Here is a 26,924-nt window from a genome sequence, read left to right as displayed (position 1 = left end):
GGGCGGGGGGGCGGAGCTACTGCTTAAGCCTTGTCCAGTAGCTCCAGGGCAGCTCCATGGCTTTCACGCTGGGAGAGACCCGCTCCTTGCAGCTCTGGACATCCTCGGATGACCCCCTAATGGGAAAACAGCCTCATCCGGGGCTTCGCCCAAAGTTCAAAGCAGGCCCCCACCTCCACGGGGGAGATGAAGCTTCTCAGAGCCACAACCCAAGGCCATTTGGGAGCTGGAGCGGGAGGGGGTGGTGGAAGGGTACAGAAGGTGGGGGCGGGGGGGGGCGGGAAGTTAGGCTGGGGAGAGGAGCGAGAAGGCCCCTCCGTCAATGGCATTGGGGTCTAGAGCTCAAGACCACAGCTTTCCAATTAACGTGCAGCATCCCCAGGCCACAACTCGGGAGCACTGGGAGCAAGAGGGAACAATAAGTGAATCGAGTGACCAGCCCCAGAATCCTGGTACACCGACTGCCATCCCAACTGCAGGAAAAAGTTCCAGGACCTCTGGCGTCTGCGTACTCCTTTATTCCCATTCTACCCCGGTAGCAGCCTCGCAGTCTCTGCTCCTGCCTACGGATCCAAAAGCCTGCTTTCCCTCTTCAAGTATAAACCCTAATCTTCAAGAAAAATAACAACCTCCAAGCAGCCTTCCGAGTACTTTCCACAACCAGGAGCTTTGTAATAGAGCGCCTTCAGTCCGTTCCATATGACAATCTGGGTGCTGACTCAATGTACGAGACCCTCCCACCCCACCCCTAGGCCTACTGACAATGGTCCAGCTCCAGGATGGCCTGTGGACCTTGCCATTAAGAAAGTATGCAGTAAGTCCACAAAAGCATTAAAAAAAATTTTTTTTATTGGAGCATGATGGCCGGTGGGGCGGGTATTGCTGAGTCGTGGGAGAAGGGGTCCCATCCCGCCGACCGCAGGGGGTCCTAAAGTGCACTCGGTGCGGCGAGGGTGGGGGTTTTGCATAGAGAATCCGGGCTGGCCGCTACTCCTTGGCCCTCCTGCCTCTCCTCCTGACTAATCCAGGTCGGCCTCCGGGCTGCCCCGCGCCCCGGGCCTGCCGCTGCTCGGGCTCACGAAAACCGCAGGCGCACGCACCTGCAGCGCCAGCCCAGGCTCTCGGCCCCTGCCCCCTGGGGCGGCCAGAGCCGCGCTGCCGAGGCGGGTCTGTGCCACTGGAATCTCGTCCATGGACTCAGCTGATGCCGAGTGGTAGGCGCCTGCAGGCCCAGCGGCGTGCACTGGGCTGGCACCAGCGGAATCGGACAAGGAGCTGGAGCTGTGGCCTGGGGCCCGGGGCCCTGCAGGGATGGAGGAAAATGTGAAACTGGGGACTGTGACACTCTCGGGACCCTACCTTTCCTTCTTTCAGAGCTCAGGATACAGTCAGGAAGAGACACTCACCTGGCAGCCTAGGCAGCTGCAATTCAGGGTCCAAGGTCCCAGAGGTTGGCACCTTATATGCTCGCCGCTTCCTCTTTTTCTGCAGAGAGGGGAGAACCTGAGTCCCCCTTCCCTAGACTTGCACATCCCCCAAAGAAGCAGAGGAGTGGGGCAGGTTAGAGGGTTCTTTTCCGTCCCCTTACTCCTGGGTAAGGAGGCCAGCACAGTCCCCCTTACCTGGGGTTGGATCTGGGGGGACAGAGCCCGAGTCTCTGGGGAAGAGGGTGGCAGGGCTTCCACTTGGCCTTGGGTGGCAAAGAACTGGGAAAGACTGAGGGGGAAGAGGAAGGATTGATCGCTGGATGGCCATTGTTCCCTCAAATCCCGCCCCACAGGAGGTCCTCTAATAAGCTTCTCTTCCTAGCACACAGAAAAGGGCATTGATTTTTCTAAGGGCATGCCAGTCTGGACCCAGACCTATACTTTGGCCTTGGTCTACCCCTTTTCCCCCACCTCAGATGTCCCTGCCATGCCAATGAGAGATGTCCAGGTGGCACATGCCCAAGCTGCACTCACTTGGCATTCACTGTGGCAGGCCTGGCCTGGCCAGGGGGTTCTGGGCGCACATGGCTGAAGGTCCTCATGTAGAACTCCATCTCCTGGGGAAGATGTGGGTCAGGGAGGCTGGGGGCCAGGTCTGGATCCAAGGCTTTCTGGGTCCTGAGCCCATCCCATCCTGTATACAATACCCCATCCTATACAGAACACCCCCTTCTCACTGGTCTCTCTGGCAAGTCTGCGTGCAGAGATCTATGACTATCCTCCAAGCTTTCCAGCTATACTGGGCAAATCCCTCTTGCAGGCCAAGGCTTAAAACACCCATTTCTGGACCTTACCCCTCCCTACCATCTGCTTTACTTCACCTAGTCAAACTTCCTCCCGGAAGCCCCCAGCCTCATAGGTTGAATGCACCCAGTCTGCTCTGGCCAAAGTGGGTGGTGGGGAAGCGGCTCTCAGAGTAACCTTCTCCTGTTCTTCTCTTCTTCCAGGGCTCCAGTCTCTAAACTGATTTTTACCCTGGCTGGGAGACTGGCTAGCCGCTCACATGCCGGAGTGTGGACCCAAGGCTGTGTGCATGATGGACTGGAGCTAAGTCCTCAAGGTACCAGCCACAATCTTGGCTACCTGGGACGGTGGGAGAGGTAGAAGCGGGCAGTGATGGGACTGGTGGGACAATGCGAGGTCTCCCCCACCTCAAAAGAGGAGGCATTAAGAAGTGGAGAAAAAACAGCACCACAGCCCCATCAGGGATCAGGCTTATAGGCAAGTTCTGTGTCTACTTTAATCACTGATCCTCACAGCCACACTGGGAGTGGCAGACCCAACCTCTGAAAGTACAGGGACCTGGGGCCAGGAGGTTACAGAAATGGGCTGGGCTACCATCCAGCACTCAGGACGCCCATGGGGATGCAGATGAGGAGACGAAAGCTAGGAAAAAGCCAACCTGGGTATGGAGGGTATAGGGCAGAGCCAGGACAACGATGCCCCACCCCCACCGGGTGGGGGAGGGCAACAGGACAGCTGTCGCCTGCTCTGAAGTCGTTTCCATGGAGACCCAGGCGTCCTGACTAATGCAGAGATGATACTGTAACAGCAACACTGTCTCTAAAACAAGCCTATGTTTGGGGGCAACGGCTCCAGAGTGGGGCCCCTCCCGCATTCCTGCTCAGGGTGGGGGTGGGGAGGCTGCCTTCAGGGCCCTGGCAGATCTGGGGGACAAAGCCCAGCTGGTCCCATGCTGGCTGTACAGACACAGAAACTGAGGCCCAGGGTAAGCCTCATCCCCAGTCAATGCCCAGGCTAGCCCTGTGAAAAGTAGTGTGTGTGGAGGGGCGGGGTGGGGGTGACAGCCTTATCAGAGGAACACTAGAAAAGGGGTCAGAGGCCAGCTGTGAGACTGGGGCTTCAAGGCAATGACTAGGACCTCCAGGTAACACTCATGTCACATCTTTCCTTTTCCTCAGTGTGGACTCAGCACCCCTCCAGGGCCCGGCAGACAGGGGTAAAGCCTACTCTAGTGCCCCTGTGCTCCAGAAGTGGGTGGGGCAGGAAGGGTGGGAACAGCAGCAGCAGAGGATGGTCCCAGAAACCTGAGGGGCCAGGATGAGACAAGAGGCAGGCCCTAGCCAGCTGGGGAAGTTTGAGGGTATACCAGGGTGTCCCCACTCAAACCTCCTTCCCCTCATCACAGCTGTTCCCAGGATCCTCTCACAGAGCCCTTCAAAATGTGCACATTCAAAATGGTACCTCTCACCTCGGCACTGTCCTCTCTGCAATGGGACAAGCATATCCCTCCTCCCCCTAGGGAGGCCTCTCTCAGGTCAAGTGCAGAGAATATTAAATGCCCTTGCTGCTTTTGCTGCCACACCTGACTCCAAGCCTAGGCAGGCAGTGACTACAGGGCAGGGTTCTAGAGCCCTCCAGTCTAAGCATCCTAGGGCAAGCCCTGCCTCAGTGGGTACTGATTATGAAGCTTGAGAAAGTCCCTTGCCTGTGTTTCTGAGCCTGTCTCCTCTGTGAAGTGGGTATGGAGAAGATGCCCACTCCCAGGATGGCTGCCACTGCACTTAGATGGGTTCAGTGCCAGGCACCAATTTATGTATACAGTGATGTGGCAGGGGGGCTGCCACCAAAAGTCAGCACTCCCCCAGGCCTCCCAGGCCTGGGAGCCTGGCCCACCCCTAGCAATGACAACAGGAGAGGCGGGGTCCCAAGCCTTCTCCCAACCCGCCCACCAGCCTGTGTTTGTATCTAGTTGCCATGAGGACTTGGGATCCAGAGTTCAGCCTTCCCAGCAAGGCCTGCCTGGGCCCCCTGCCTTCCCAGTCCCTGGGGGCTCCAAGAACTGGACCACCCCCTCCCCCAGCTACTAACCTCAGGAAGCCACGGGGCGTGGGAATGGGGATAGACTGGTCAGGAGCTGGGCTGTTGGGTTCCTGCTTCAGAGTGCAAAGACCTTAACTCTGCTCAAACCCAACTTATTTAACCCTTCTTGGCCTCAACAGATTCATCTGCAACATGGGTACAGTCACATTACCTGCCTCATGGGATCTTTTAAAGATTAAATAGGGTAGTGGGTACAAGGGCTCAGGGGCATGGGGGTGGAGGGGTGTAGAGAACTCATGGCTCCATCCTCGTTACCTATTTGCTAGTCCATCCCTCTCCCTTCTACAACCCCAAGAAGCTCGCTTGGAGGCTCCTACTTTCAGGCTCCCACATTCCTACCTCCAATACATGCCTGGAGCCTGCGCAGGAGTGTACATGGGGTCAGGGAAACACAGAGCTCCCTCTGGCTGTGTCCACTCAGCAGACACATGCTTAGTATAGGCTTGGCCTCGCTCCTATTGCCTCCAGCATCTCCTAATCCAGCTGCGGTTCCAGGCCTACTTCCCTTTGCCCTGTCTCATCACTGCTGCTTGCAACACAGCCCACAACCCCTCCCACACCCAGGCCCCAACACCCACCCCCTTAGCCCTCTGAGCCACTTCTATACCTGAATGGGCCGCATCTTGGGGGGACATGACTCGAGCTCCCTGTGGGCCCCCTTTGCCTCCTGTGGCAGGCGATGCTGCACGATGTACTCATAGGTGGTGAGCTTGTGCCACACTGAGGGGGTGAGGAGAGGGCTCAATGCAGTGGAAAGGGGATCCTAGAGTTCAGAAGGTAAGGGAGGGTGCCCAGCCCCAGCCTAAAATCACTGTCCCCAAATACACTAACCCATGAAGTGAGACCAAGGCACCACAGAAAGGCAGTACTAAGAAAGCTTCAGGGTTCTACAGTACAGCTGGTACCTCCCTGCGGCCTAGGGACCCCTATCCCCTGCAAGGCAGGCGTAGGTTTAGGGGTGTGTGTGTGTGTGTGTGTGTGTGTGTGTGTGTAGGCAGGGGAGGGGGCAACTTACTGAGATAAATGTGGAAGCAGAACAGGTGGCCCAGCAGGGCTGTGGAAAGCAGGCCCAGAAGGATGAGTAGGGCCGCCAGGGCCAGGATGGCAGGAGCCTGTGTCTCCACAGGGGCAGCGGGCAGGAACACAAACCATACATCTGTGTGATTCTTCAGGACTGCAAGGCACAGGCAGACTGCTCATCTGGGGCTATGACCAGTGACCGGAACAGACCCAGGGTTGGAGGGTGAGAGTGAGCCAGGAGCTGGAACTGACCTTCAAAGTGGTGATTGGTGCGCAGCTGCATGGGGTTGACAAAGAACTCCACAAAGACGTAAGTGGCCACCAGCACGAGGAGCAGGACACCCAGTAGGGCAGATGCCACACTGTGTAGAAAGAGCCTGGGCCCAGCCGTGGGCAGCTGTCAGCACCCAGGTGCTCCAGCTGGGTAAGGGCCCAGAACTCAGAAGGGCCCATGGATGGGAGGGGGACCCAGGCCTATAACCCCACATCCCCAACTCCTCATGCAGTCAATGGCTTAGGGCAAAGATTAATTTGGTAGGCTGCCCCAGCACGAAGAAGACCCCAAACCCATGCTTAGCAGTCCCAGGAGGCAGCCATCAGGAGCATCGCCCTCAGACCAGCCCACGCTAATGCACAGCACCCCTGCCGTGCCACATATGCAGACTCAGGGTCCCTGGCTCACACTCAGACCCATGCATCCCCAGCCAAAGGTGCGGCCTGTGTCTCGCTCTCACCGGTAGTTCCTCTCGCCCACGCAGTTGTTGAGCCACTTGCAGTGGTGGTCAAAACCGCATACACACTTGTTGCAGGCGCTGCAGTGCTTGGAGCGAGCGCTCCTGCGGGAAGGGGTGGGAGGGGCACAAAGTGGTTGGCTAGCTTTTTCCGCACTTTCCCCGCAGACTGCTGGGCAGTGGAGGGGGCGGCAGAGGGACCCAGGGACCCAGACACCAGACCTGGAGCAGCTTATCCACCAGGCCCTCCGCTCCACCACGGAGCGTGAGGACAGGTGGCGTGCATGCCCTCTGGTGGCACTGAGAAGCAGAGCACCCACAGGAGGCCTCGCTTCTGAAAAGCCAGGGGACTCCAAGGCAGTAAGGAGTGGGTGGAAGGCTTTATATCTTCCCGCTCTGGGACTGCACACCTGCATGACGGTGGTATGAAATGGAAATGGGGGTTCCTTTCCAAGCAAGGATCCCTGAGCCCCGCCAGGAGATGGTGCAGGTCTGGGACCAGGCAATGCTGCTAGGTCCAGGGCATGCACTGGTTTTTTCTGAATTCTCCATTTTTTGAGTCCCTGCTTCCCTGCCAGTCTATGGGAATTTTACTGGCATTCTTCTAGAAAACCTCAGTCTGTCTGGGCTACCTAAAGAGAGCCAAAAGTAGAGGAGTAAGCTGACATCTAGATGAACACTTCACCGCAGGGGATGCAAGCCCAAAGGGGTGTGAAGGAGTGAGCTGCAACCCTTTCCCTCAGAACAATATGGAGTGGGTAGCCACTGCCATAGCATCCACTAAAGAACAATGCACTGACTGGTGCCTAGTGAAGGAAAGGATGATTGACACCAAACTTTCCAGTGCCTTAATGCCATTGGCTCTTACTCTGTCCTGTGGACACACCACCTTCAACAGTCTGCTGCTAAATCTTAAGATTAGAACTGTGGAGCTAGCCTTGCTTGGACCATACCCCCATCCCCAAACCCCTGCCTGAGGCTGGAAGCTCCAGGAGGGTAGGGAGGGGCCTAGGGAGGCAGTCCCGAACAGCCAAGGGGGTATGGGCTCTGCACGTTCTGACTGCCCTTCCCACTAGCAGTGTGATCTGGAAGAAGTTACTTGGCATCTCTGGGTCTCAGATTCCTCATGCGTAACTGAGGATAACAGTACAGGCTTGGGGGCCAAGCAGGCTGGGTTGTGAATCTGATTCTGCTATCCAACAGCAATATGACCTCAGGCAGGCCTCTCAGCCTTTTGCAGCATTGGGCTCTGCTGATGAAGATGCTGCCCACCCTGCAGGGTTGTTCATAAGCACTTAGCACATGATAAGTACTCAAGCATTAATTCCCCTCCTGCCCCCTCTGGAAATGCTTGTGAGAATTGCGGGGGGGGGGGTTTGGGCTTACTGGCAGAGTTAGTCATTAGGAAAGTCTGTGGCAGTGCCAAATGTTTCCTACTTTAACTGTTGGAAATGCCATTCCTCATCTTCTGTTTCCAATCTCTTTCTCCACCCAGTTCTCTGTCACTCTATCAAGATTCTTGACTAGGTAAAACACAAGGGTTCTGAGGCATCAGGATCACTCTAAAGCCTTGGGCCTGCCCCACTCTGCATGGAGTGCCCACTGGCAGTTTCCCGGGGCACACTCACCACCCACACACCCTCAGCCCACACTCACTCACACATCTACGTCGCACAAGTTGCAGTGCAGATCTTCAATGACATGTGCATGTTGGCTACGGTTGAAGACGGGCAGTGGCCCTGCATAGCTCTTGTCCCGCACATTGGCATCTGCTGGATCGATGGAGACAGCAGTCAGGTGAACCACGAGATGGCCAGCAAAGATGGTGCCCATGCACTGGCCCAGCAGGTTAAAGACTCAACTTCGCACTCTGCTGGCTGGAAGGCCCCTCCCCAACTTTCTGGAGCCAGACAACAGCTGGCTATCTCCATGTGACTCTCTCATGTGACTCTCTCTGCCTGTGCCACCTCCTACCTCCATCCCCACAAGAGCTTTCTTGTCAGACCTCTTCAGCATACCCATGCCCTAGATGGGAGAGAGGAGCCATCTGGTAACAAAGCTCACAAGCCACTGCCTACTGCTGCTGTGGGGCCCAACCAGAGGGCTCTGGCCTCACTCCTCCAGGACAGGCACAGGGGCTGGCTGATCTGACCTCAAAATCCAAATGATCTAGTTTCAGATGCTAAATGATGAAGTGAGACTGAAGGAAATTATCCTCTAAGGCCGAGGAACCCAAAATATAAATTCTAATTTTGTTTCTCTTGCCTTCATAGGAAGTCAACTCTGAGAGGGAAGCAGCCATCCTTTCTCAGCAACTGGGCCAGATGGAGAATCACTTGTAAACAGTATCCCATATACCCAGCACCTCCCCTACTGGAGACCAGCTACTTGGAGACCTAGGGCTGAGGGTGCTAAGGTGACCTGACATATTCAGGGCCTGGCCAGGGGCAGCATGGCTAACTCCTGGAGCTAAAATATAGATCTTCTAGGACCTATCTGCTCAATGACTAGACCAAATACTGGGGACAAGTATGCTGACAACTTGCTTCAAAGTCTAAATTAGTAAAAATTTGCCGAGAGACTTTACCCAGGCAGCCATTCACCATCTATCATACATCCAGTTATCCATCTGTCTACCCATCCATCCTTCCATTCTCTTGCTAACCAGGCAGACACCTTCCTTCCACCATTTATCCTCCCATCCATCGGCAGCCCAACCTCCTTTTTCTTTCTTCCTCCTCCTCCCAGTGGCTAAACTTCCCTACCTGTCTGCATGAGCAAGGCTCTGCCCTAAGGTGCTGTACCACAACTGAATTCGAGTCCCACAGACTATCACAACCTCTCTGTCCCTATGGCCCTTGCTGTAGGTCAGGCCTTCACCCCTTCCCTGGGTTATTCCAGTCTCCTGACTGTTCCTCCAGTCTGTGTGCCCTTGAGCCGGCCCTGCACTTGGTCCCGAAGTGAGCTTTGAATAGCTTAAACCTAAAACCTTGCCTGTTTCAATTTCTATAGCGGCTCTCATGCTAGTCTACTATTCCTATCACCAACCTCTACTCCTCACCCTTCCAGCCTCTCTTCAGACACACGGAATATTGAGCAAACATTTAGCTTCCTGGCTGCTCCAACACTCCTTCCCCTCCCCACCCCTTGGTTCATTCATTCAACTGTTCACTGAGGTCCTTGTCTACACCCGGCCCGAAGGGCAATAGGAAGAGCAAGACAGACTTAGTCCCTCACCCCAAGGAGCCTACAGTCAGGTGGGACCTAATATGTTTTTGTTTTTTTTTTAAAGATTTTATTTATTTATTTGACAGGGAGAGATCACAAGCAGGCAGAGAGGCAGGCAGAGAGAGAGGAGGAAGCAGGCTCCCCGCAGAGCAAAGAGCCCGATGTGGGGCTCGATCCCAGGACCCTGAGATCACGACCTGAGCCGAAGGCAGTGGCTTAACCCACTGAGCCACCCAGGCGCCCCGGGACCTAATATGTTAATCACATAATAGGTTGATTACAACAGAGGAAGTTCATGGGACTAAGTAACTATGGCCTCATTTAGTCTGATGGGATCCAGAAGGCTGCCCTGAGGACAGATCACCTCAGCTGAGACCTGGAGAGGAACAGACAAGAGGCAGGCACCTGGTAGGTAACGAAAGGAAAGGCGGGGCTTGGCTGGGTACTGGGAGCAACTGTACTTACTCCCACCATGAGTTATAACCATGTGGTTATTTTCCCGGCTTCCCAGGTACCCTGGTGGCCAAAACCCAGGTAATCCTGGGTGCTGGGTGTTCCCACTGCAGATCACGGGAGGAATGTTTCATGAAGCATTCTACTTAAGAGCACTGACTAAAGCCTGTTAGTCACCTCAGGGAAAGGCCAGTTTTCACAGAGCTGATGGCCCTGGGCCCTAGTGAACCAGGAAGCCCCCCAGTGACATTGTTGGTGTCTGAGGACAACAACCTTCTCTAGAGTCCTTCTCCACACACCTGTCCTTGTCACTCATCAGGGAAGGGCTCTGCAGTTTCCTAACAAAGCACACTTACTTTTCTAGCTCACACATTCCAGTGCTCACACGCACACTCCTGCACGTTCCTTGTCCTCTGGGACGCTGACAGGACTCTTCCTGCCAGACAGAGGATGAGGCCGAGAACCGGTGAGCTGGCAGAAGCTGCTCAGCCTGGTACAGCCGAGAAAGGAGCTGCTGACTCTATGCTCAAAGTTTTCAAGTTCATCCCTGCGAACCTCCTTTAGCTCATTCTAGTCCTCCTCCCCCAAGAAGCCCAAGAAATCATTTTCATGAAGTACACACACACCAGGGCACACTCTCCTGGAGACCCACAGGCCAGACCCCCTTCGGGGGTCTAGGATGAGGACGATGAGGCCACCTGCTGCACCCCGATCTCCCAGCCTGGTAGCCATGTCCCCTGCTCCCAGTTGTGAGTTGTGGCCACAACTGGGGCTGATACCACCAGGCTCAGGCAAGTTTGTGTTTGTTACTGTTCCCAGGAGCCTCCAGGGCATCTTTATCCCTCCTCTTGTCAACTCAACCTCACCCTAAGAGTCTGATTTACAGAACCAAGGAGCTCCTAAACAGCCCCGGGTACAGCATAATTATTTGACCCTATATAAAACCACATTTTAAATATACCAGGAAACTTAGTATATAAAAGAATTCTACCATGACTCTTTTTGAAAAGTGAAAAAGTCTTTCGTAAATGGAATAATTACTCCCTAATTTATCCCGTCAAGCTCTGGACATAATTAGCTTTAAGGCTTTCTTCTGTGATCACTCTTGTGGTACCTCAGTTGATGAGGTTCCCAGCTGTGTGGGCTTTAAATGCTCCGAGGCACATTAGGTCCATCTGCTCACCCCATCAGGCCTAGAGGCTGGAAGCCAGGCTGGCAGGCAGCTGGTCCTCCCTGGCAGTGAAGGGGCCTGCCTGCACTCTCGGGGGCCCCAGAGCACAGCCGCTGGCCCCTGTCATGCCCTGTCCACTGCCCCAGTACTTCCAGGTACTACACTTTCCCAAGGATACAGCATAGCCAGCGGGCACCCAGTGGTGAGGCAAGAGGGGAACAAGGACCCCAAAGCCAATGACAGCGAAGAAGAGGTAGAGCAGCCAAGCCACAATCTGGAGCGGGTGAGGGGGCCAGCTCCACCCATTCCGACGGGACCGCTGGCCCTGCAGCTCTGGCGAGGGTCTGCTGGCCTGTGCGGGCGCCGTCCACACACTCTTCTCAGGAGCTGTCTTGTTGGAGGGCTTGTTGCAGATGTTCATCTCCAGAGGAAAAAAAAGTAGAGAGAGCGTTAACCTGAGGCCAGGGATGGAGCCCAGAACCCCATGCCTACAGCCAGGTTTCAGCAGCGGGGAACAGGCTGGGACGTGAAGCCATCTCCCAGCCGGGGGGAACTAGCGCCCTAGGATGAGGACAACAGTTGGTGGGGGAGGGTGGTAGTGTAGCGCTCTTCTCAAAGCCCCAGAGCAAGCTCTGGCCCTGGCCCCCACCAAGACAAGGTAGGAGGGTCCAAGGTTTATTCAGGACACAGTGGGCCGCCTGTTACTCGAAGTGCTCCGTCTCCACAGCCATCAAAGTTAAACCCAGTAGGACATGTTGTCATCTGTTAACAGTATCAGGCTGAGGCCAGAGCTGTGAGAACACCTGCTGATTCTGTTAGTCATCTCTGTCCTGAGGTCCAAATGCAAGTGTCAGAGAGGGCCCCCTTACTCTTTGCAAGGGCAAACAGGGAGTAGGGGTGCTCAGAAGGGGGTCTGGCCTCTGTCCCGGGACCAGCACATACTCCGTTTAGGACAGGGGCCAGTGGGAGATCCTAAACGATCTTTCCTATGAAAGCCTCAGAAGGGCTGCCTGAGATTCTTAGCTGAGGAGGAGCCAGCATGCAACCGATAAGGGAGGATCCCTCCTTGCTTCACTCCCAGCAGGTGACCATGTTTCTCCAGGTAAACCGGGGCCTGGTGCACTGGGAACAGGAAGGTGAGCTGACACTCTTTGACTCACTTGAGATCTCACGGGAGGCAGAGCCTCCTTCAGAGGCCGACCACCAGGTGGCAGCACTCCCCCAGCCTCCAAGTCACCATCCTTCCATCTAAGAGGTGGCCTCCTGGCCAAAATTACAAGCAAGGCAGGCAGGTTGTGCAGTCATTCCAGAAGGAAGAGTCCCAACCCCACTATCTTCTGGGACTGAAGTGAGAGTAGAGCCTGGGCAGGCAGTGCCACAACTGGGAGAACTCGTGGTAGGAAGGCCAAGAGCAGGGGACAAAACCCAGGCGGCTGGACTCTACTTTTAGAAGGCCATGCCCGTGGGTCAGGAAGTCTGACTATGCCAGAAAGTACAGCAAACACCCCTCAGCAACATCTGCCAAGAACATCTTCCTCACTTCTCAGCCCAACAAAATGTGACTTGACCGTCAGAGCCCAATCTAAGCATCCAGGAAGCTTTACCTGATGCCCCAAGCAGATTCAGGGGGCTCTCATGCTTAGTCTTTATTGGGCAAGTCCCTCTGCCACTCGGAACACTGTGTCATCCCCCTGTTCTGCCAGTTTCTCCTAAGGTAGCAACAATACTGTGATTCACTCACCCCTATTCCCCACACGCCTTCCCTCAAGCATCCACAACATACCTTGTACATAGTAGTTGCTCAGTAAATGTTTGCTGACTTGAAAACATCTGAAATAAAGGGAGATGCGGATGCAATAAATGATGTGGAATCCTAGCCCATGCAAAACCATGGCCCTCTCTGCCCTCAGTCTGCACAGCCACCATACAGACACCCCTCCTGCCCGAGCGCCCCCACCACTGGCTCTTATCCTGAATGCTGGACATTCGCACTTAGCCACTGCCCTTCATCACACCCGAGGCTTAGAGCCTCCTGCAAGTCAAGTCTGCCCTGTTCATCTTTGAGCTAAATGGAGTGGCCTTCGTTTTCTCTCAGGGACTCAAGTGGAATCCCTGGGTCATCTGCTTTGTCTTCAATAAGAAACAGTGAAAAGAAAGGTGAATAAAGAGCCCCAGCTTGGAGGAAACAGATTTAGGTTCAAGTCCTGGCTGAGTGGCTTGAGTTTCTTCATCTGGAAAACGGGGGGAGGGTAGGGATACAGGACTGTGTGTAGATCAGTGATCCTGTAAGAAAAGCCCTAACACAAAAATGCTCCCTAAATGACAGATATTGTAATTACCCTTAAAATAGCCCTCTGGCTTGTCCTCATTTCTCCAAAGGGAAGCAGCTGCATCTGATACTCTGTGAGGTTAATTTTCAAAGTGATGGGGTTGGTTGAAGCTGCTTTCTTAAACCAGTGGTCCTAAAGAACATGTTATCATGAGTTCTAGGCCACTGCATGGTCATTCTAACCATCTCACCTTTGATCAAAGGGACAAAGGTGATTTAAAAAAACACACAAAACAAAACAAAACAAAAAAAACTGGCACAACTTCATTTTCGATGTCCTCAGAGGTAACAAATCTTTGATTTCTGGAAACAGTCAAAGGTCATCAGGTGAAGTTTGGTGAACAGCCGAGCTGGGTGACTGCTCAGGGGCAAATCCTTGTGGCTTGCACCTCACTTCTCCAGTGATATCATCACCAGGGTAACTACTTCAAAGAGAACCCATGAATTGGGAGCCCTCGGCAAATCTCTGCAGCCCTACTCCTTAAGGAAGTTTCTAAAGAAAAGTGCAGAGACACATGGCTGACATGTCCCCACTACCCAGAGTGGGCTGGCAGTGGCCATAGGCATCCCCCAGTGCTGCTGCTTCCCGGATTACCTGACGTGGGAGGAGTCACCATCTGAGGACTTGAGGGTGGCTCTGACTCCAAACCAAGCGACCCTTGGCCCAGGGAGGGTGCTGCTCATATGAGACTGTGGGCACGGGGATGCTGCTACTGGGCCTAAAGCCCTTGCTCTAGTGGCAGCACTCCAGAGCAGACACCCAAGCTGGCACGCCACCTGCCCCCAAAACCTGGGCCCTTGTGGGGAAATTCTTTGGGCCCGAAGGACTTTGGTTAAAAGGGCTGAGAGGTCCGAGAGAATCCAAGATGGGGCCTCAAGCAGGGATGGGACCGAGTACTGTCACCAGACCCAGGAACTTCTGTGTCTCTTCCCTCTCGGCACTTCTCTAGGAGACCAGACTGAACGATGCATGGCTCTGCTCCCGGACAACTTGGCCAGCCTCTGCACTCACACACTGGCCCAGTCAGCACTTTGGGGGCCCAGCCCCCTGATTGCGCTGAAGATGTAAACACAGATGAGACCAGGCTCCTGCTTTCTGGGGGCCCAGACAGGGCAGTGGGTAAACGGGTCCTGCAAGGGCCACCCATTCAGTGTAACAGAACACAGGGTGGATGGGGGAAGGGCGGGCGTGTGCAAGGGATGGAGCCAGAGAGAGAGTTGAGTCCTGAGAAGCTGCAGGGTCAGATTCCATGGGGCCTAGGAGGCTTAGTACCCAAGGAAGCTTGGGTACTCCTAAAGAGCCACCAGGAGGGGCGCCTGGGTGGCTCAGAGGGTTAAGCCGCTGCCTTCGGCTCAGGTCATGATCTCAGAGTCCTGGGATCGAGTCCCGCATTGGGCTCTCTGCTCAGCGGAGAGCCTGCTTCCCTCTCTCTCTCTCTGCCTGCCTCTCCATCTACTTGTGATTTCTCTCTGTCAAATAAATAAATAAAATCTTAAAAAAAAAAAAAAAAGAGCCACCAGGAGTCAAAGGAACTTTAAAGCAGGGGAATCACATAAAGGTGGTGGGTGTTTTACAAAATTTCTAGTCCTAGTGGGGAAGAGGGCATGAGCAAGAGGGGAAAGGGTGGGCCTGGGAAGGCAGCCGCCTTATGCTTGGGGAGGAACTGGTCAGGAGATGGAGGTCAAGCCACAAGGTCCCTTAGACTACCCAATGCCCCAGCTACATCTCTGGTGGGCTGAGAGGAATATATGAGCCTTAGTAAAAGACTTTTCATGTACCTTCTGCAGTCACAGAAACTGGTGGAGATGGAGGCACGACAAGAGTGAAGAGTGAAGAGGCCCCATGGAGTGTTATGGGCAAAGGTCCCCACCGCCTGGGTAAGCCAAGAACCCACCTGGCTTCTTAGGTGGCTTGGAGGGGGCTGTACAGGCCCCTCCCAGTTCTCCCAGTAAGGTGAAGGTCATTGTCCGGATGACAACAGTCTCTTCCTGTTAACACTCACTTGCTAAAACCCTAAAATAGCATTTTCAAAAGAAAGTTAGGTGACCTTAATTTATATGCCTGATTTAAATGAGGGAACTCTTTAACATTTCAAGCATTCACTATGAACTGCAGAATCGTTATATGATTGATCCACCTCCCAAACAAAAATAAAATTTTTTTGGAAATGCTGTTCTGAGATTCATGAACGGCACCCTCAAAATAACCAGAGGTGAAAAGTCCCAGCCCTGGGGAGGCAGTGGGCAACCCTGCATTCCTGCAAGCTGCCTTAGAATTTCAGAAAAAAATCAACTTAATTACTAAAGAGGATCTGTAGGAGGAGGCCACTGAACTGGGAGGGTAGAGTGATGGGGTCAGAGGAGAAGAAACTGGGCTATTGAGGGGTACTGAGGGCCTGGGAGCCTGAGCCACCAATGGAGAGAGGCAGGTTGGAGCTAGGCAAGAGGACTAGGCCTGGAGACAGAGCCAGGTTCTGGTTCCTGCCCTACCTCTCTCAGATTGGGCAACCCAGAGGCAAATTTCAGACCCACCTCTTTGGGTGTCTCCTTTACTCAGCTTTTTAAAAAAGTTAGCTGGGGGGCTGGGGGAGGGCACCTGGCTTCAACAGAACATGCAACTCTTGATCTCAGGTTTGTGAATTCAAGCCCCGTGTTGGGTTCACTTACAAAGAAAAAAAAAAAGTTAGCTGGAAGGCAATTTGGCAATGTCTACCAAACTTAAGAACACATACCCTTGGGCCCAGTCATTCCATTTCTAGATATTTATCTTATACATATGGTCACAAAGTACACAAAGAGTCACTGCAGTCTTGTTTGTAATAATAAAGGACAAAAAAAAAAAAAAAACAATGTAAACTGACTGTGGGACATCCACACAGTGAAATGCTATACAACATCTAAACAAGGAGGAATGAAATGACCTTTGATACACAGTGAAGGGGAAAAGAAAGATGTGGGACAGCTAGTTGTAGAGCGTGCTACCAAGTGAGTAAAAACAAAGCAGGATGGAGAGATGTTTAAGTTTCTACTTGCACAGATTCTCTCTGGAAAGAAATGCAAGAAGACAGACACAGGGGCAGCCAGCCTCTGGGCAGAAGAGTCAGTGGCTGGGGTGAGAGAGATTTGCTTTGTGCACTGTTTGAAATTTTTTTCTAGCACATGCATTTAATGCTTTTGAAAAAAAAAAATTATGTCAAATAATTGAGGAGTGTCACGTCTTACCCTCCAGGCCCCATTGTGCTGCCATGCGGACCAAATGTGGGCTCCAGAGACCTGTACCACGCCTGACAAGCAAGGAAATCCCGCCTAACGACCATGCAAAAAGAATGTCCGGTTTTAGTTCAATGCTTTCTCACTCTCCAAAGCAATTCTGAATGGTTCATCTGCAAAGCTGTGAGGAACAGTCTTGTCAAAGCTGGAACCGGATCACCAGGCAGCACACCAGAGGAGCCGCTGGGCAGCACCTTGGTCCAGTCCTCAGCCAAAGGCCAGCTTTGCTTCCCATGACTCCAGAACCCAAAGGGAAGGTACACACCACGGGATGGTTTTGCTCACAGCCATCTTGCTTTTTGTTAAGAAAAGCTAGAGGATTTATGGTTGCCATCGGAATGATTTTCCATGGATACTTCTTACCATATTTTCATCTTTTTTCCCCCCGGATCTGCTTTTAAAATAATTTTCACTAAGATTTAACAGATGCCCAATTTCAACCTAAACAGGAGCTGGAGAAAAATGTGGCATGGTGCACACTGTTTTACGATGTGAAAAGTCATTCACAGAAGAAGTTTTGGGGCAGATACTTTGTTTACAAAAATTCCTCATAGGTGTCAGAGAAGTCACTTGCCTTAAAATTCTGGGAAGTGGCACCAGTTTGACTAAAAGATGTACATCATAACAAGGCCCAGAAAATAAACTGGAACTTCAAGCTGTTCTCCTAGTCTTCGCCAATCACTGTTCTGAGATCTAGCTGGGCTCCTCGCATAAACAACATGCAGAAGTTTGATGCTAGAGCAAGAAAAGCCTGAAACCTCAATCATTCCTGAGTTGACATGGTCCGAAAACATTGTCTGTACCATTCTCCTCCTGAAGCAACCACTGCAAACTGTTTGGGGTTCAAGTGCAGCCAGGGAAAGGGGACAAGAAGGGTGGAGTAACATGGAGTGAAAACAAGGCCACTGAGGAGCCAAGGGTTGTTGATTTTAACCAGGAAATCAACTCACATGATTGTAGGAGCAAGCCCTAAGGAACACCCACCAAGAAACAGTCGTTAAGAACAAAGTTGTGTCAAAACAAAGTAAGAAAAACAAAAGGAAAAAAAAAAGAAACCTCCTAATTAAGCACCAATGTTGCCTTTACTGCAGCTCGTGTGATTATCTGTTTACAAACCCATCTCCCACAGCGAACCACCAGTTCCACAAAAGCAGAGACCACCCTTCACCTATCTCTAAATCCAACTCTCCTTCAATAAGAAAAATTACAGTATTTCTTACCATCTCTGCTGCCATCACCCTAATCCAAGCCTCCATCATTACTCCCCTATCGTTTCAGTGATAATACTAGCATTTAGAGGGTACTTTTTCTGTGTGGGGGCACTGCTTTAACTGCTTTGGCAGAATTCATTTATAAACCCTCACAACTCAGAGAGCTCAGAGACCTCCTCCATCACTGGTCTCCATGGGCTGATCCATCACTTTGTCTCTCATAAACAACATGCGGAACAACATCTCCCTTTCACAGATGAAGACATTGGGTCTCAGAGGGACTAACTTCTAGGAGACACAGCTAGCCTGGCAGAATTAGGATGGCCCTCAACTGACTTAGTGTGTGGTCATAAGGCGCTGCCTACAGCAGCCAGAGGAAGGTGAGCGTTTCAAAATTTCAGACTCCTCCAAACTTTTCAACGGTTTCCTCCCGCTGCTGGTATAAAATTGAAACCCCCATTACACCCTGCAATGCTCCCCTCCCCCTTTCTATTCCTTAATGGTACTTTGCTGTCCCTGGACCTTTGCATTTGCTTTTCCCTCTTCCACAAACACCCTTACCCTACTTACAATGCTGGTTTCTTTTCAACCTTCAGGTCTTAGCTTCAAAGTCACGTTTTACAGCAGACCCTGCCTGACCACCACCCCCACCCCCTCCATTACATCACCAGAGCACTTATCTCGACCTAAAATCACTTTTGTCTTCTATCTGGTGCCAGCACGCACACACCCCCCCACCCGCAAATACTCTGTGGGTTCTGGAGATAGCCGTTTCTTGGAGTCCTCCGTGGCCCGGCGTCTGGCACACAGTAGGCGCTCAACGCAGATATGTGAACCTGATGAATGCTGGAAGGAAGCCCCGCGCGCTCTGGCCGGTCCCTGGAGTCCAAGCCACGGGCTCCAGGCCCAGGTGAGCGCAGAGCACGGCGGGGCGGGGGGGCAACCACAACCCTTGTGGCTCAGGCCAGGCTTCCAGGTGAGGGCGGCGATGGGGGCTCCTCACCTGCGCGTCGCGGCGACCGAGCCAGATCGGCCCTGCCAAGGTCACCCAGTGGTTCAGCCCCCGCGCCTGGACGTCCACCCTCCAGGGCGGCAGCACTTCAGACTCTCGCAGCGGATATGATCCCCAGGACCAGACGGCGCCGCAGCCTGGAGCAGAGCCCCATCCTGGGCCGCGCGACGGTGGCTGGGCCAGCAAAGTCCCCGGGATCCTGCTGGAGCAGGCTGGTGGTACGGCCGGGCCAGGCCGCGGCGGGCTGGAACTCTTCAGGCGCTGGGCCCGTTCCCCTGGCAACCGCGCAGGCTACGGCGCCCCACAGCGGCCAAACCGCGCTGCGTTGCTTCGCACGGGCATCGAGCCTGGGGAGGGGCCCATCAGGGACCCCTGGGACCCCTAGAACCCCCGCTGACCCCTTTCCCCATTCCCTTTCAACTTTTCTCCTCAAAAACCCATCCCCGCCCCCTCCCCACCCCCCATCCCACAGATGTCTTCTCGAAATCCTAACTTGTCCCCAAAACGACACCCTTCAGTTAGACCACCACTCTCAGGGAGAACTCTCTCCCCCTCCCCCTCACCCCCCCCCCCCGCAGTCAGCCTGCACACTTTATGAGTAGGTGCTGGCACTGGACATTCCATGGGGAACACTCATGAGATCCCTGCCCTTCAGGGAGATTATAGGGTAAGAGAAAGACAGGTACAGCCAATATGCAGGTTTCCCCATAATATAAAGTGTGAAGTGTAAGAGCAAAATATATAGCACAAAATATCTCCTTTTTGTATTTCTTTTAATCAAGTATATATCCTACTGTGAGCTCCCATCCTCCAGGCTGGTAGGAAATGCAGCCTTAGCCTCCACTGGGCTCTTCTTACCCAGGTTATTCCAAGGACTCAGGATCTCCTGCAGCAGCAGTCTGAGAAGTCACAAGCCCTCTCTGGTGCTGAGGCCTCGGCCATTGTCCCAATCACAGGACTTCCAGGGTCGGGCTCTGAGGGGCCATGCCTGCTGCCCCAAGATTGCCAGGGACAGGGGCACGTGAGTGGCTCAGTCAGGTAAGCCTCTGCCTCTTGATTTGAGCTCAGGTCATGATCTCAGGGTCTTAGAATCAAGGCCCACATTGGGCTCTGCACTCAGCAGGAATTCTGCTGGAGATTCTCTCCGCCTCTCCTCTTACTCTCTTAAAAAAAAAAAAAAATTAATAAATCTTAAGGAAAAAAAAAAAAAAAAAGATTGCCAGGGACAAGTGCCTGCTTCCTGGGTCCCAGGACCTGAAGACTCTCTTTCCTGGACCTGACTTCCCTGAAAGCCATGGAGCACTGGAAATGGATTCTCTCATGAGCTCAGGCTTTCCCCCGCCCCCAAAGAAACAATGAAGAAACTTTGTCTTCTGCCAGCAGTCCGATGCATATCTCCAAGGCCCTAAAATGGTGAGCAGCTAGCCAGCTACCTGCTCATAACAGGTTGGACAGAAAGAATCCCTATGCCTAAAATGTATGAGCCACTTGTGTACAGTAAAAGCAACATAACAACTCCTGCTTTGTCAAAAGTCAGTTGTGAGTCATTGTGCAAGTGATTTAATCTCTCTACCATATAAATTCTTGTTTCCAGGCCTGATAAACTCAAACTCGGTGTGGAATAAATATCACTGCTACTCTGGCCTTAGAAATACAAGATGATTTCTCTTGTTAAGATGTCAATCAAGATGACTCTTTACCTGGAATTGAAGGACCTTAGGGTCCAACAGAGATGATGACCCAGAAATCAAGGTAGAGGATGAGCCCATTTATGCCCATAGGGAAGGGAGAGAATCGGAGAGTCTCAGCCATCTAGGCCCTGGGTCCACCTACCTCCCAGGCATGTCTCCTGGATGTCCCATGGGCAACTCAATGCAACATATCCCTATATACCCTTTCTGTCTCTGCCACAAAGTTGTTCCTTCACTCACGCCCTCCAAAGGGCACCACTAACTACCCAGTCTCCTCCTGGTCCTGGCCCATCTAAACCAGATAGTTCCCAAGACTAGGCAGCATGTCCAGTGTCCATTCCTCCCACTCCACTCCAGTCCGGACCACCAGCATCTTACTTGCTGATTCTGCCCTAGCTTCCTAACAACTGCCTGCCTACATCCAGACCATTCTTCTCCCAGCTGCTGGGCTTTTATCATTCTCTCCATATTTTTTTAAAGATTTTATTTTGGGGGCGCCTGGGTGGCTCAGTTGTTAAGAATCTACCTTTCGCTCAGGTAATGATCCCAGGGTCCTGGGATGGAGCTCCACGTCGGGCTCCCTGCTTGGCGGGAAGCCTGCTTGTCCTCCTCCCACTCCCCCTGCTTGTATTCCCTCTCTCGCTGTCTCTGTCAAATAAATAAAATCTTATAAAAAATTTATTTTTAAGTAATCACTACACCCAACATGGGGCTCTAACTTACAACCCCAAGATCAAGAGTCACACGCTCTATTGACTGAGCCAGCCAGGTTCCCCCTTTCTCTTTATTTGTTAAAGTGGGTTGTAGTCTGAGTAATGGCCTCCCGAAGGTGTCCACATCCTAATCTCTGAAAGCTATGAATATGTCACTTTACCAGGCAAAAGGGACTTTGATTAAATTAAGGAGATTGAAATGGTGGAGATTATCCAGGATTTTCCAGGTCAGCTCACTGTTGGTCATAGGGCCCTTATGAAGGGAGGCCCAAGGGTCAGAATGGGAAAAGGTGATGTGATAATGAAAGCAAAGGTCAAAGAGATATGACAACACTGTGCTACTGGCTTTGAAGGTGGAGGAAGAAGCCAGGACCTGAGGAATGCAGACAGCCTCGAGGCTGGAAAGGGCAAGGAAACAGATTGTTCCCAAGAGCCTCCAGAAGGAGCAAGCCTGCTGACACCTTGACTTTAGCCCAGTAAGACCCACTTCAAGCTGCTGACGTCCAGAACTGTAAGATAAAAAATGTGTATTATTTTAAAATATGTGTTGTGGCAACAGCTTACTGTAGCAATAGGAAATTAATACAGTGGGTTTCAAATAGGGTTAAATACACATACAATGAATTAAAACAGGTCTCATTTGAAACAAAAGTCCAAGGGGCAGCTCAAATTCCCTCCATGCCTGTCTGCATGATTCCAAGCCAGGCTCTCTGAGAAAAGGACTCCCTCTGGCCAAATTGCTTTTTATTTATTTATTTAATTAATTTTATTAAGCTCTACACCCAATATGGGGCTCAAACTCATGACCTCAAGATCAAGGGTAAATGTCTACCAGTCATGTACCCTTGGTCAAACTTGCTCTTTAAAAGCACAGGCAGTTTGAGCATAGTCTTCCGGAGTCTGTCAACATAGTGAGGTACCCAATCCAGAACCTGACACCACCCAGGGCATCACCTACTAAAGAAAGCAAGCAACACGTTGCCCACTCCCGTAGCAGAGAAACCTTCTCAATATGAAAATAACATCTGATAGGTCTTTCGTGTAAGATACTTCCAGGGGTCCCTTTTGCATTTAGGATGAACTAAAAGACCACAACATGGCTACCAAGGACTTGAAGAACAAGTTCCTGTCCACCTCTCCAGCCCTGTCCTCTCTGAGGATTACGAAGCTCCTAGAACCTACAGCATTTGCTGCCACCCCCAGGCCTTTCCCCACAGGGTTCCCTTTACTTGGAGTGTTGTCTTAGCTCCTCCTGCCCCTTTGGCCAATTTCCATGAAAATGTGAGGCCCACTTTTCTGGAACAGAAGTCAGCCCCTGGGGCAGAACTTGTTCCTGTCCACAATGGTTGCCCCACAAGGTCAGTCTTCCCAGGGTGCAAGAGACCAGGCTACAGGGAGAAAAGGCCCAATTGTGGTTTTAAGGGCTTGCACACCCTTAAAGATTAAAAAAACCCCATGCCCTGTGCCAAGCCAGCCCATCCTTCATTAGAGCCATTGTGCACCTGGGCCCCTCCAAGACCTGTCACTCATCCCAGGGCAGGTCTATAGTTTACCAGTTTCAATCCCAGCTCTGCCATCGCCAGCTGGGCAAACTCGTTCACCTCTCTGAGTCTCAATTTGCTCCTTTGGTGAAATGAAGGTAACTAGCTACAACACAAGTGTGATGAGGACTGAAATTGTGCTCGTACTACTAAAGCACATGGAGTGTTCAGCTGGTAGTAGACATCCATACGTATCATCTAGACCTTGCTTATCTTTCCATCAGGAAGATGATGCTATCCATTTCATCAACTAATAAAATTAAATTTTAATTGTCAAATTAGCCCAGGTGGGATGTGGCCAGCCATCGCTCTCATTCTCTGGGTCCACTTTGTCTGGGTCACAGTACACTTTCCAATGAACCCTGGATGAACCGGCCCCTCCACTTGGCTTCTGCCCATGGCCACCAGAATATCTTGCCCCGGCAAGCTCAGTAGCCTCCAGACTGGTCTTAGTGCTTCCATTGTGGGCTCCCATCCCCCTCAGTCCATTCTCCTCACAACTTGTAGCTGTCAAAAAAAGGTTTCTTTTTTTAAAGCCAAACTGATTATTTTACTTCCTACTTACAACCATCATGACCCTCCCTGCTCCCCAGGGAGCAATAGTTCAATATATCATGAAATTAGAATCAAACCCTTCTCCTCACAGTGGCCTCCAAGACCTTCCGTGCCCCCTGGCTCCGGGTAATTCCTACAGCCTCATGGGCCTCCCTTTCCTCAAAGGACCAGGCTCGAGGTCATACGGAGGCCTTTTGCACTGATGCTATTTGCTACCTGGATCATCACTTCCTCTGGGCTAGCTTTCCCCGACCCTCAGAAGACACTGTTACTTCCATAGCACCATGGGACTCTGGTTTCCACTCTCAGTGGCTCCTGATTGTGTACTGATCTGATTAGGGGCTGTCCCTCCAGACAGCCAGAGAGACCCCAAGGGGAGGAATGATGCTTATCTAACTCCTTAGTACAGAGCTTGGAACACAGCAAGTGCTCAATAAATGTTTGCTGAAGGAAGGAAGGGAGGGCAGAAAGATGGAATAAATGAAAAGATAGTGCTTCCTATGGGAGTTCTTTTGTGAAGCCTTTTATAAAGTAAATGATACTTGTTGAATTATTTTTGGTGCAAAAATTCTTTCCTATCTTATTATCCCTTCAACGTAGTACATCTATTTTTTTCCCCCCGTACGCCTTGTAACGATTTTTTTAATTTGCTACACAAAGGACATTTTCCTCCCATTAATTTTTCCGTGTTAAATGGTTTTTATGACCACTTTGTGCTTTAAGAAAGAAATACTGCTCGGTATTCAGAATATTCTTTCAGCTTCTTTGGTGAGAAGATTCTGGAAGCCTTCCCACTGTTGACTATAACCAGTGCAGCTTGGAACACGATGTCACCCCTCCAGAATTCTCTCAGACCTAGATAAAACTTATTCTGTGTGTCTCGTTGGGGACAAGGTGTTTGGAAACAGCGCCTTATGCAACAGAGCTGCTGCAGGGCAGTCCCTTGGAGGCAAATGTAATAAAAATCATGATGTGTGAAAAATGTGCCCACAGAGTCCGAGGAACTAAAGATTTTAAAGCTTCTCTGCCAGTAATTCAGTTTTTATTTTATGTTTCTTGGAAAACTGAAGGCTTGTGTCTACCACATGTGTTACCTAAGACGCAGGGGGCGGTGGGGGGGCGGTAAAGGGTGTTTTGTGCTGGCGAAAATATCTATGGCCACCTGGTCAAAGCAGTCCTCTTTGTAAATGACCTCCTCTCCCTGGGGCCTGCACATGCTCCCCAGGGAGGGGTATTTTCATCCTGCATGAAATTGCTCTCTTTGCTTGCTCACTTCTATGGGCAATGGTACATGCTTGCAAAGCTGCTGACTGTGGTTACTTTATTTCAGAAATGTGCAGGCCTGAAACACCTGAATTTTTCCTGGAATACTTGAAAGCAAATTATGCGCCGGAACCTCTCAGGCCTGTTCCCAGCGGAATTTCCTTTGAGTGCTCATATCTCGAAACCTTATGTAACCTGACACAATTATCTGAAAAGGGTCGGAATCCAAAAGAACAGTGTTCTGAGCTAGGAATGAAGGTTGGAGCTGGGAAAGACGTGTCCTCCCCCTGCCCGGGGACTGGGTCATACTTCACTGCGACAATACCCAATTCACATTCCAAAGAAAAATGCTAACCCTCTGACACTGTGACCAGGGGGAGGCTTTGCTTCATCTCTCCAAGCAAGGAATCACTTAACGAGGTGCTCGAGGGACATTACAAAAGCCCTAGACCTGGCTGGTGATTAAAAATATTTCGATAACCACCATGAGCAAGTGGTCTTCCCAGGATGGAAGCCAGAATGGCTTGGGCCCCTTTTGGGGAATATACCCCCCCACCAACTCAAAAATCAACCCATTTGAAGAGGTGGCGTCTCACACCAGCAGTTAGCAGTACAAATGGGATATATACGGGGAGTCTGGAAACCTTATTTTCACCCGGTGATGGGTCCAGGTGATTCTGACTCAAGCCCAGCCCAAGACTCCATCTCCCCAGGCCAACTCCCAACTCCAGGGAGAAGTGGGGAATGAGGACACAAACTCTAAGTGCAGACCTAAAATCGGGGCTCCATGAGGAGATGACCCCGCATTCCAGAAAGCCCCGACCCAAGAAGCTTCCTCTGCCCCTTATTTAGTTTCTCTTTCAGAAATCCCCATCCTGCTCACCATTTGCATACCCGCGGTGAGAGACCTCCTAGGAGAACAGGCACCACTCATAGGTGGTTGGCTTTTCAAGGAATTTGCTGGAGAAAATTGTAGGCAAGGCTGTGAACAAAACCCCCCTCCATCTGGTTTCAGTTTATTTAAAAAAACAACGCACACAGGCCTCCCCACCAGCAATCAGAAAACAGCCACAGCTTCCCCAGGGGGGTATTAGCCACCAAGGGTGGGGTGAATTTTATATATGTAAATAAAGTAAATCAGCTAGCCAACAGCAACTAATTTTTGTATCTTTTGCAGTTGTTCTGCCAAAAAAAAAAAAAAAAAAAAAGGCCTAAATCAGCCGTGATGGAATTATAAAGAAGCAAGTCTTGGAATTTGTTTTAACAACTTGCCTTAATTCTACCTCTGGGTGACATGTTTCTAGTCTAGAAGCAAATTTTTAAAAAAGGTTGATAGTCTTTCACCCAGGTATTGCCAGCACCCTAGGCTGAAGGCCAAGAGGCAGTGTGACCAGATGGTTGGGAGCCTAGCATCTGGATAGCTGTGTGACCTACGGCACCCCATAACCTCTCTGGGTTTCCTTTCTTTCTTTTTTTTAAAGATTTTATTTATTTATTATTTGAGAGAGAGAGCAGGATGGGAGGGGGGAACAGAGGGAGAGAGACAAGTAGACTCTGCTCGGAGTACATCCGCCCTGGGGCTAGATCCTAGGACCCTGGGATCATGACCTGAGCAGAAACCAGGAGTCGGCTGATTAACCTACTTAGCCACCAGGTGCCCCTGGGCTTGTTCTCTCATGTATAGTACCTGCTTCACAGGGACTATATGAGCATAGTAAATAAAATAAGGGACAAGGAAACCACACACAGGACTGGCATATGACAAACACACAGGAAATGTGGCAGAAGGTTATGAATGACTCAAAAACCACACTGTGGGATCCGAGATAGCCGGTTTCACCTGGAGTCAGCCAAGCACTCCTGGCAGGTGTTCTCAGTTGGGCTTGCCTTTCCCCCCCAGGGCTGGTCTAGAAAACGCTTCTGAGCACATTCTCTTAGTGTTTCCCAAACTCGAGGGCCCTAATCCCCAAATATCTGCCTTCAATCCTAGAGGCAAAAGAAAAGTTCTGAGGAGGGTGCAAGACAGTTTGAAAATGTAAGTGATATCCCAGGCTTCCCCTGCCTCACCCTTCCCCACTAACCAAAGGGCCGGATTTCCAGATGCACAGCCTAGATAGCGTACCTCTGAAAACAGAGGGATTTCACTTCATGCCTAGGGCACATGAAGGTGGGTCGGTGATCTCCTGGGCTCCTGTGCCACGGAACCGTGTTATGTGCTGGAGACGGCTGGCATCCAGGTGCCTCTGGGCTGGGCTCTTGCATATCCACAAGCATCTTGGACTCACTTAGCCCAAAGCAGACCTCTGCTTTTGTCCCTTGTCTGGATACGGCAACAAGACTCCCAGCCTCCACTCTCCCCCCATCCCTAAATTCATTTCCTGGCAACTGGGACAGGTATCTCATTT

At 51.6% G+C, this 26,924-nt stretch overlaps 2 protein-coding genes and 2 long non-coding RNA genes across 9 annotated transcripts in view; 3 read left to right on the top strand and 1 right to left on the bottom strand.

Moving 5' to 3' along the window:
* Positions 1-3,863, top strand: part of LRRC36 (leucine rich repeat containing 36) — a 57,563-nt gene extending 53,700 nt beyond the window's left edge. The window contains exon 16 of the mRNA XM_082711901.1: positions 2,435-3,863. The gene's annotated coding sequence lies outside the window, so the exon portion shown is untranslated. The remainder of the gene's footprint in view (positions 1-2,434) is intronic.
* ZDHHC1 (zDHHC palmitoyltransferase 1) lies at positions 832-19,051 on the bottom strand. Of its 4 annotated transcripts, XM_082711920.1 has the most exons (13): positions 18,748-19,049; positions 15,159-15,277; positions 12,718-12,764; positions 11,113-11,355; positions 7,743-7,918; positions 6,086-6,187; positions 5,604-5,728; positions 5,347-5,505; positions 4,939-5,051; positions 1,962-2,044; positions 1,623-1,716; positions 1,407-1,485; positions 832-1,303 (listed from the first exon to the last, which is right to left on the bottom strand). In XM_082711920.1, the coding sequence occupies exons 3-13, from the start codon at positions 12,724-12,726 to the stop codon at positions 1,020-1,022; spliced, it is 1,467 nt and encodes a 488-aa protein (XP_082568046.1). In that variant the 5' UTR covers positions 12,727-12,764; positions 15,159-15,277; positions 18,748-19,049; the 3' UTR covers positions 832-1,019. The 4 variants fall into 4 exon arrangements, with proteins under 4 accessions (XP_082568046.1, XP_082568048.1, XP_082568045.1 ...); XM_082711922.1 differs by lacking the exon at positions 15,159-15,277 and having other exon boundaries at positions 832-1,329; positions 18,748-19,050; XM_082711919.1 differs by lacking the exon at positions 15,159-15,277.
* Positions 14,783-16,573, top strand: LOC309853630. The gene is made up of 2 exons (XR_014305843.1): positions 14,783-15,141; positions 16,493-16,573. It is a non-coding gene; the product is annotated as an uncharacterized lncRNA (long non-coding RNA).
* LOC309853626 lies at positions 16,576-25,663 on the top strand. 3 transcript variants are annotated; one of them, XR_014305837.1, is made up of 5 exons: positions 16,576-18,654; positions 19,539-19,794; positions 20,351-20,508; positions 21,514-21,671; positions 24,587-25,663. It is a non-coding gene; the product is annotated as an uncharacterized lncRNA (long non-coding RNA). The 3 variants fall into 3 exon arrangements; XR_014305838.1 differs by lacking the exon at positions 24,587-25,663 and having other exon boundaries at positions 19,619-19,794; positions 21,514-24,278; XR_014305839.1 differs by lacking the exon at positions 24,587-25,663 and having other exon boundaries at positions 21,514-24,278.
* The last annotated feature ends 1,261 nt before the right edge of the window (positions 25,664-26,924 follow it).

This window comes from Mustela nivalis (genome assembly GCF_964662115.1).
Source record: "Mustela nivalis genome assembly, chromosome: 18".
Lineage (NCBI taxonomy): Eukaryota > Metazoa > Chordata > Mammalia > Carnivora > Mustelidae > Mustela > Mustela nivalis.
Note: the sequence above shows the minus strand (reverse complement) of the source record. Positions and strands in the feature narration are given on the sequence as shown.